The sequence below is a fragment of the Nicotiana tomentosiformis genome, chromosome 3 (assembly GCF_000390325.3).
Source record: "Nicotiana tomentosiformis chromosome 3, ASM39032v3, whole genome shotgun sequence".
Taxonomy (NCBI): domain Eukaryota; kingdom Viridiplantae; phylum Streptophyta; class Magnoliopsida; order Solanales; family Solanaceae; genus Nicotiana; species Nicotiana tomentosiformis.
This window is the reverse complement of record NC_090814.1, coordinates 117,900,818-117,911,814: the sequence shown is the minus strand read 5'-3', so window position 1 is coordinate 117,911,814 and position 10,997 is coordinate 117,900,818. Positions and strand designations below refer to the sequence as shown.

General features: G+C 38.6%; 1 protein-coding gene across 1 annotated transcript; it reads right to left on the bottom strand.

Moving 5' to 3' along the window:
* Positions 1-7,559: 7,559 nt before the first annotated feature.
* Positions 7,560-10,510, bottom strand: LOC104094558 (uncharacterized). The gene is made up of 7 exons (XM_070199063.1): positions 10,272-10,510; positions 9,436-9,754; positions 9,030-9,318; positions 8,843-8,938; positions 8,330-8,706; positions 8,082-8,206; positions 7,560-7,920 (listed from the first exon to the last, which is right to left on the bottom strand). The coding sequence occupies exons 1-7, from the start codon at positions 10,508-10,510 to the stop codon at positions 7,560-7,562; spliced, it is 1,806 nt and encodes a 601-aa protein (XP_070055164.1).
* Between the last annotated feature and the right edge of the window lie 487 nt (positions 10,511-10,997).

Here is a 10,997-nt window from a genome sequence, read left to right as displayed (position 1 = left end):
ATAACCAATATGCAATCAATCATGCAATACCCAAATACTCATCTCGCTCAAATTCTGCCATAAGGCCCCCAATAGAACCGCACCATGTGTGCATAACCAATGAATCACAACTCCTCGTAGCATAAAAGAGTAACTCACAGATCATTTCAGAACATGAATAAGCTCAACATCAACTGAATGGAACATCCCTCAATAATAGAAATATGAAGCCAACCAATCCGACTCGTTGTAGAATACGCATCCTAATTGGCCTACCAATGGACCCCCAAATCAGCTTTGGTTACCCATAAATAGATAAATAACCCTCCAAAAATTCACAATAACTAAAATCATAATACATACTATCATCTGGCTGGCTTCGGCCACTACTTCACAGTCCACAACCATGAAACAATATGCTCCTGAAAACTCCAAGTCTTCAAATCCCTAGAACACACGAATCACCATTTCTGATCCAATCTCCACCGCCCGAATAACTATCACATCCTTAATGCACGATCATCCCACTCAGAATATTTCCATAATTCTCCTGTGCCACATAGAAAGAATTTGAATATCAGCAGTCTATCAGCCAGGTGAGTACTATCATACCAATGACATCAAAACACAATGCGCTTTTTGAAATGCGCACCCTTCTCAGGGATTACCGAGCAGTTACAACATTGTATAAGTCTGAACAAGTTGCATCGAGCTATAACTATAACCACAAATATAATCACCCAACATATTACACAACTTGCATGCCCGTAGCACCATTCCTGATCACAGTGACTACTCCAAAACCAACCAAATACTAGTATTAAACCCATATCGAACCAAACCTCATCCCAAAACCTTCGTACACTGTTGATAATAAAAGAACACGTAGAATATCATAACCCCTTATCAGATCCACAAGTCATGGAGCTCTCTCGCCTCAACCAGAACCATAATCACTTACTAAGCCGAATTTCAATATTATCCTCCCGAATATACCGTAATCGAACCTGATAATACCCATTCTAGGTCTAATGATCTTACATTATTAAACCCAACTACCCCACTGACATGCCACACCAATATAACTCTGAGCCACAAACTGTATCGTCCATGCGCCAATACGTAACAATTCAAATGTACTCAGTCATGGAAAATGACTCAAATCAGAGAACTGTCTGCTAGATTAAGAAGCACCGCCACAACGAAATGCTGAAAAAAAATCCATCACATGATTTTAACACAAGGTTCATACCTTAACATAACTCCGCTGCAATGCGTGACCCCATCCAAACGCTGGCCCATATTATATACCTCGAGCCACCCTGCTCAAAATCAATAATCACGGAGAAGCAAATGATACAATGCCACACAAAACCCGAAAGAACATAACCAATATGCAATCAATCATGCAATACCCAAATGCTCATCTCGCTCAAATTCTGCCATAAGGCCCCCAATAGTACCGCACCATGTGTGCATAACCAATGAATCACAACTCCTCGTAGCATAAAAGAGTGACTCACAGATCATTTCAGAACACGAATAAGCTCAACATCAACTGAATGGACCATCCCTCAATAATAGAAGTATGAAGCCAACCAATCCGACTCGGTGTAGAATACGCATCCTAATTGGCCTACCAATGGACCCCCAAATCAGCTTTGGTTACCCACAAATAGATAAATAACCCTCCAAGAATCCACAATAACTGAAATCATAATACATACTATCATCTGGCTGGCTTCGGCCACTACTTCACAGTCCACAACCATGAAACAATATGCTCCTGAAAACTCCCAGTCTTCAAATCCCTAGAAAACATGAATCATCATTTCTGATGCAATCTCTACCGCCCGAATGACTATCACATCCTTAATGCATGATCATCCCACTCGGAATATTTCCATAATTCTCCCGTGCCACATAGAAATAATTTGAATATCAGCAGTCCATCAGCCAGGCGAGTATCGCAATACCAATGACATCAAAACACAATTTGCTTTTTGAAATGCGCACCCTTCTCAGGGATTACCGAGCAGTTATAACATTCGTCTAAATATCTAAAGTTGACCATGTAGTCTAAAATTCGGGACCTTCCCTTCAATACTGAACTGCCTCCTTTTATATGTAGATTTTAAACCCGCACAACACAGTGCATATATCATGCCATCATGTGACAAGAACAAGAATCTCATTATCAACTTTGAGTCACCAACAATTTACATACCCTATTAGTTAGAAACCTTTATCTTGCTTCTTTCCAGGAGAAAATCACAATGCACAACACATTCCCCACACCGATAGAAAATATCTGTTTGAAACTACGGTAGAAACCATCAAGAACACTTTGAAATCCATTTGCACATAACCAAGCTATTAGAACTGAATTCCTCTAACTCGGCCTGGCCACGCAGGTCACCAAACCCAAGAATATTGCCACCAAAACATCTGTAAAGTCTTACCACATCGTAATTACCCAGTCTACTATCCAGTTGTCCTATTTCTCTGAGTCGCTTCTGAATTTGTCTTTAGATTGATACTTCTCCTTGTTAAAAAACCACAATCTTTAACCACAACTAACCCCCACAAACCTTAGCATAGAACCACAATGCCCTACGACCCATAAGCAACTGTATTCTTCTTAAGCACCTCCATAAATACCACAGTTGTAACACTCACTCTGAAAATACCTTATGTGAATTTGAAATTGTTCTTCTTACCTTCCTTATACTAAAATATAGAATCCATAGTCATACAGAATTTCTGCAAGTCCAGGCACCATCAAATGCAAATCTCAGATTTTATCCATACACAAGTCTGGAGAAATTCTCAATTGCTATATATAAACCTCGAACCAATTGGAACTTTCTCGAGAGTCACCCACTTTGTTCAAATCCAAATTACACCACCCAAATGGGATGAAAGACACGTGCCCCATTAGCATAACATCACTCAAAGAGGTAATCCTTCCTTAAGACCACCGATCAAATTCATACTTTGTGCGCACTACATCATTCACAAATAAAAACTCACTCAGCCCATGATTTTCATATAGTCATAAAGCGTAATATAACCCGTATCCAGGATTTTCCTTACTCGAGTCATTCTCGAACTCCACCTCTGCAAGTCATCACTGATTCCCAAGTATGCCTCAGGCCAAAACAAAGAATTGACACATAACCATGAATTGAATTGTCAATAGCAGACTCCCCCTCTTGGCTCAAAGCCATAAATTTAAATACTCTATAAATTACAATATCCATACTCTATTACTATAATAATATTGTAGTCAGTACAACGAAAATTCTCCTCAAGCTCATGCAACACCAACAATAAAAATACCCCAAATCATCCACTATGCTCTCATTAATTCTCTTAACACTCAAGTCAACTTTCTCAACCAGATTCAAATTCAAATCTCAACACATACGCCCTACTGGAAGAAAATAAACTCTCTACTCACATTATAAGGAACATACCTACGTAGATTACTCCTTAGGGGATAACCCACCTACTTAGCCTCAAATTGGTACCTTGTTATAGCCTTTCACAGTTACAATTACTATGAAATCACTTAATCTTTCTGAGTCCAAGCTCATTAACCAGCCATGAGAATTTAATTTATTCCAAAATTTAACAATGTGAAAGATCCTTCAAAACATTCGCACTCGAGATTGTACGTCACATAAAAACAAAAATAAAGCACCCAATGGCCTTCCTTTACATTTCAAGGAAATACTTCTCGTCATATTCAAATCGTTTTAACACATCCCACAGTTACATCATACTCATCACAAGGCCATTCCACCGCTCATCGAGCCACAAATTCCACTCGTAGAGACATTACCGAACATATGAGTCCAAATTTACAGTTACAACTGAAGCTATCGAGCCTAAGCTACGGTCTAAACCTGGCCTCAAGTCCTCCAGACTGGACCATCACCAAAACATAAGATACACATCTCAAAAATCGTGCATGGAATCACAAGCCGGCGATGCACAGATGATACCGAGCACTCATATGCGCATACGAATACGTGGGAGGAATTTAAAGAGTTATGTCTCAAGCTGAATCAATTCTGCACGATAAGGAAAGAAAAATGGTAATTATATATCCTAAGTGCGTTGTAGCCTCTCGAAGATAGGTATGGACGTCATCATACCGATCCGCAAGACTTTACTAGATACTTGCTCATGACTTGTAGAACCTATGAACCTAGAGCTCTAATACCACCTTGTCACGACCCAAAATCCAACTAGTCGTGATGGAACCTAACCCAACCCACTAGGTAAGCCAATTATCAACTATCCAATTCCATTAACAATTATTAAAGGAATTTAAGTAAAGAAAAATCTTAATCTTATACATTCCCCAAGAACTGGTAGTACAAATCATGAGTTTCTAAGAATAGAGTATATAAAGCTGCTATGAAGTAAATACATCATCTGTTTGAATAGTATATAAACAGAGTTTTATGAATCTAAGGCTACCATGAACAAGAGGCAGCTACAACCGGAACACAGGTACATCTTCAGATCCAGCTCTTACGAACACAGCAACATCAACAGCCAACATTTGCACGCAAGGTGCAGAAGTGTAGTATGAGTACAACCGACCCCATATACTCAATAAGTAACAAACCTAATCTTAGGTTGAAAGTAGTGACGAGCTTGTACCAAGGTCGGGTCCCAACTTTCATAACCACAATAGTTCATAACAACATAAAACAAGTAAAACCAGAAGTAACTCAACAATCAAATGCTCAACAAAAACATGATTTTTGAAAATAGTTCTGCATTCCAAGTACATCAATGAAAACCCAAATTGTTTATTGGAGTTACCAAAAATATGAATAAGTTTGAAACCAGTAATTTTCTCAAAATCCTTTCAATGGTAATTAAGATATCTCATTTTGTTTCCCGATAACCAGTGTAAAACAAATGCATCACTATGCCCGTATGACAACACGTGTGAGAAATCATGAATGACGTGATAGTGTACATCATGAGGAAAATGCATCTCTATGCATGTATATCATGTGTGCATGTCAATGCAATGTTGTATGTGATGAACCATGCTGACAGCCTCATGTGCTCACACTCTCGAATACTCAACCACTCGGTACTATGTATGGCCCATACGGCCAGGGAAGATCCATCCTGGAACATATACATCACTGACAGTAAGTCAACGAGTACCGAGGAAGGCCAATCCAGCACTGAGGAGAAGATCCATCTCCAAGTTCACACTCTCAAATACTCAACCACTCGGTATTGTATATGGCCAATCCGGCCTAGGGAAGATCCATCCCAGAATATACAGATCAACTGATCATCAGTCACTCGGTACCGAGTAGAGCCAATCAAGCCCGTGGAGAAGATCCATGTCCAGGGAAAATCCATCCCTCAATACTATCAACCGCGCTCACTGGGGGTGTGTACAGACTCTGAAGGGGCTCCTTCAGCCCAAGCGCTATCATAAATCAGTATCAATATTAGAATCAATCAAGCCCTCGGGCTCATTCAGTCATCAATCTCTCCAGTCTCTCTCTCATGGGCTCACAATGTCATGAAAATAGCCCGAAAATGATGATTTGATGTATCAATAAATAACAACAGAGACTAAGATATGATATGCATATGAATGCGTATGACTGAGTATGTAATGCAATGAAAACAGATAACTTAACAGCAAAAATGACCTCGGTGGTCCCAACAGGCTAGACATGTAGTCTAAACATAGTTTATAGCATGAATCACATTTTGATAACTCTAGTACGCAGAGATTTCATGATTTCAGACAAGTTTAAATAACTACACAGTTAACATGGTGCACGCCCATACGCCCCTCACCTAGCACGTGCGTCATATCAACACCAAATACATAACACCTATAAACAGGGTTCATACCCTCAGCTCCAAGATTAGAAGAGTTACTTACCTCGAACAAGCCGAATGCAATGTTGAGCAAGCTAAACAATGCTCCAAAAATTTTATTTTGTGCGTATCAACTTCTAAACAGCTCAAATCTAGGCACAATAAATTTGATTCAGTCCACACAATTTATAGGAATTAATTCCATATCAAAATACCAATATGTTCCCACAAAATTTGAAATTACACTTCAAAAATCGCTTGTGGGGCCCATATCTCGAAATCTAACGAAACTCACAAAATCTGATAACCCATCCAATTACAAGTTCAACAATACTAATTTCACTCAAATTCGACTCCGAATCCGTGTTCAAATCTCAAAAATACAATTTATGAAATTGTAGAAAATTCCTCCGATTTCTCTCGAAAAATCAATATTCTAACACCGAAAACAAAGATTAATTCATGAAATATAATCACAAGGGAGTCAAGAACACTTACCCAAAGTTATGTGGAAAGATTCCTCTCCAAAATCAACCAAACCGTACTCCAAAATCCGAAAATGGAGAAAAATAGCGAAACCCCGAACTTAAAGGGTTATGCCCAAGCTTTTCGCACCTGTGGAGCCTGGGCTCGCTCCTACGCAACCGCTTCTGCGTGAACAATGCCGCACCTTTGCAAAAACTCCTTTCTGCAGCCATGACCTTTGCTTCTGCGGGGCCGCAGATGCGCCCCAATTTCCCACTTCTGCGATCAATTCCAGCCCAGCCTTCCTTCGCTTCTGCGACCAACTGTCTGCATCTGCGGACTCTCATCTGCGTTCATTCTTCCGCAGATGCAGAAACACCAGAACCAGCAGCCTTCAACAATGCAATATGAAATGAAATTGATCCGAACCTTATCCGGAACTCACCCGAGGCCCGCGGGACCTCAACCAAATACACTAACAAGTCCTAAAACATACCACGGACCTACTCGAGGCCTCAAATCACATTAAACAACATCAAAATGATGAATCGCACCTCAAATTAAAATCTATGAACTTTGAACTTTCAAATTTTATATCTTGTATTGAAACACATAAAATCAATTCGGAATGACTTCAAAGTTTGCACACAAGTCACATTTCACATTACGGACCTATTCCGATTTCCAAAATCGGATTTCGACCCCAATATTAAAAAGTCAACCCCTCGGTCAATCTTTCCAAAATTCAACTTTCGTCATTTCAAGCCTAATTCCACTACGGACCTCTACATATTTTTCTGGATACGCTCCCAAGTCCAAAATCATCATACGGAGCTACTGGAATCATCAGAATTCAAATCCGAGGTCGTTTACACATAAGTCGACATCCGATCGACTTTTCTAACTTAAGCTTTCCATTATGAGACTAAGTGTCTCAATTCATTTCAAAATCTCTCCGGACCCGAACTAAGTAATTTGATAGGTCATAATACAGTTATAAATCATAAATAGAGCAGTAAATAGGGAAACAGGATTGTAATACTCAAAACGATCGGCCGGGTCGTTACACCAATTTTCCCACCATAAGCTTGAATTACCAGCTTGAATCTTCCAGGTGATATTGGGCTATGCTTTGATCTTAGTCTTCATCATTGTTTCCATGTAAGAGAATCAGAGGATACGGGTACTTTGCTCATTGGGTGAGATCTCTTATAATATTTATATTTGAGGAAATTGGCTCATAATGAAGGGTGAGTTCTGAATCTCCACAACCTCTTCATGTTGAAAGTTTCAATAATATCATCTATCCTCCTTATTCCAACACCACCCACTTCTTTGGGTATGCACATATTATGCCAAGAACTCCAATGATACTTGTTCTTACCATTCACAGACCCCCAAAAGAAATTTACAAAATGTTTCTCCATAAGCATAGTACCTTTGGGAGGGTTCATAGCAGAGAGAATGTAGGTAGGCATAGATTGTAAGATATGTTTGAGAAGAATAATTTTGCCTCCAGTCGACATCAACTTACCCTGCCAACCATTAAGCTTTTTAACAATCTTAACAAGCATACGATCAAACAAACTAACATTCTTCCTACATAACAAATAGGACAACCAAGATATATAAAAGGAAAATTTTTATCAATAAAATCTGAAGCTTCCCTGATTCTGTTGATTCTGTAGGCAGAAGTGTTTGGAGAGGTGATGAAAAAACTTTTGTTGTTATTGAATTTTTGACCAAAAGATTTTGCATACCTCCTAATCTGGCTTTTGATGAGTTTGATCAAGCCATTGTTACCTCCATAAAAGATAATAATATCGTCAGTATAAGCTAAATGGTTAATGATAGGGCCTCTGTGATCCATGGTAAAAGGGGTAAACTTTTCATGGTGAATAAGATTGTTAAGTGATTAGGAAAGAACTTCAGCTCCAATGATAAACAAGGATGGCGATAAAGGATCACCTTACTTAAGGCCTTGTGAGGAAGTAAAAAAAACTTTTACGACACCATTGATAATGATATAGTACCAAACTTCATTAACTAGACCCCAAATAAGATCTATCCACTGTTCGGAGAAGCCGAATTTCCTCATCACGGACATGAGAAAGCTCCACGACATTCTGTCATAAGCTTTAGCCATGTCTAGCTTAATAATCACATTGCCTCCTCTGTTACTTTGATTGACATTTTGGACGATTTCTTGAGCAAGTAAAATATTTTTTGTAATCAATCTCCCTTTGACAAAACCACTTTGATTATCAGATATGAGTTTGTCAAGCACGAGGTTAAGCCTTCTAGAAAGAATCTTGAAAATAATCTTGCTCGTGAAGTTGCTCAAACTAATAGGCCTAAGCTCTGAGAAATTGGTTGGAGATTCCACTTTAGGTAACAGAACCAAACAAGTGTGAGAGAAAAACTTGGTCATCTCTTTCCCATTCAAGAAGTCTTGCATAAAAAATTTTATTATCATCCTTGATAATATCCCAACATTTATGAAAAAAAGAGTCGTTATAACCATCAGGCCCAGCAGAGCTAGAAGCACTCATATTGAAAACAACCTCAGTAATTTCTTCCATGTCTGGGATAGTAGTGAGATAAGTATTATCCTCTTCTGTAATACATTGAGAGATACAATTGAGAATGTCTTGATCTCGGAATTGATGGATGATGTTAAACAAATTTTGGAAATGATGAATTGTAACCTTGTCCAATACTTTCATCACCTTCAACCCATATATTTCTGTGATCCATGATTTTATGAAGTTGGAGCTTCCTTCTTCTATCTCTTATAAGACTGTGAAAATAACTAGTATTAGAATCTCCATCTTCAAACCACTTAACTTTATCTTTCTGCTTCAACAGAGTGTCTTGCATTCTCATCCATTTGATATATTCAGCATGGCCTTTAGTTAGTGCCTCTCTAGAGATAGCAGTGTTGTTGTTAAGATCCTGCTCCTCAAGGTGTTGCATCTTGGCTTCCCAGTCTATAACCTGATCAAATACATTGCCAATCTCTTCTTTAGACCATTGAGTTAATCTTCTACTGAGAATTTTGATCTTTTGTTGTAGTCTCCACATAGAATTCCCATGAACTTGAGTGTTTCATACCTCCTCGACCAACTTCTTAAATGTTGGTTGTTTTGTCCAGAAATCAACAGTACTTAATCCCACTCTATTTGGTGAGTTGACTTCAATTTGTTGCTCAAGTTCTTTTTCTACCTGCTTCTTTTTTATATGTTCCTGTTCTAATTCAAGATTGAAGTCTACCACCAAGTTGATACCTGGCATGGCCTTAACTTCGGATAGTACACTAGTAGATCCATTGGCATATTCCTGCCAGTTAGGAGCTTCCTGTTTCTTGGCATCTTGGATATTAGTCAATTCTTGAACAACCTCGCAAAATATTTGTTGATGGTGTTGTTCATTTCTTTATAGCCAGCTTGATGCTTGTTAAGAATGTCATAAGTCGGCCCAGTTTCATTGTTGTCGTGTGTCCCATGGCTTTATTCTTTGTTGTCGTCCTTTTGCTCGTTATGTTTTTCTTGCGGGTTTATAGCTATTGCAATTCCTAATTTATTCTTATCCCCCTTGTTTATGGAATTATAGGGATTTAGAATTGGTTTTAAAAACCACTTTGGACTTTTTCTTAGGGAGCTTCTTTGGATATCCAGATTTCTTCTACTTGCTAGTTCTTTTTTTGATAGTTTGAGTCTCTATCTGTTTATCCTTGATTTTCCCTGCTGCATCTTTGTGATTTGTATAGACATTTTGCAACTCCATTTTTTCATTTGTTCCATTGCTGCTTGTCTGACTTTGATCCTTGTTCTCTAGTCTAAAATTATTTATTTTCTAGTTAATCTCCTTTTTATTCTCCCCTTCTTTTATTTTGGTATTGTCATCCCCACCTTCTTCATTACCTTCATAAATTTTTGTATGCTACCTACTCTTCGTTTTCTTTATTGATTTCCTTGTCATTACTTTCAGCAAGTTTCTTCCTTTCTAAGACTCTGCAATTAATCATATTACGGCCAAGCTTCCTACAAAATTTGCAATACTTGGGAATGCCTTCGTATTCTAGCTTTTGAACAAAACCTTTTTGTGGTGCGTCTTCGTAAATCTGACCTACATAGGCCGGTTCAGGTTGTTGCTTCAGTAGATCAATCTCAATTCTAACTTTAGCCATACTAGGCCTAGTTCTTCCCCTGTCACTAAATCCTTTTCTAGTGGTGTGCCAATAGAGCTAACTATTTGTTTGACATAGTGTCAAGTATGCATATGAAAAGGAAGCCCAGTAAGCAGAACCCATACCGGTGCTACTGGGAGGTTTTCTTCTGGTTTGAAATCGGGAGACCACTTCTGTAGCCACATCTTTTACCTCTCAAACTCAATCACTTTTATGTACTAGACCATTTTAAAATCATCCTCATTAGTGAAATCTAGGAATACATTGAAATTATCGTATGCCCCTATCTTAGCAGATCCCTTCATTGAAACCAACTCCTTGAACTTTGACCTAATTGGTCAATATGGGATCTTGGCTTGAGAAATCTCCCAACGATGGAGAGCCTGCATTCAGCTGCCATGATTCAGTAGTAATTCGATGCTTTAAATAGTAACACCGGCATCCCATTGTGAGTAGTGTATGTGGCAATTACAGCCTCCATGTCACG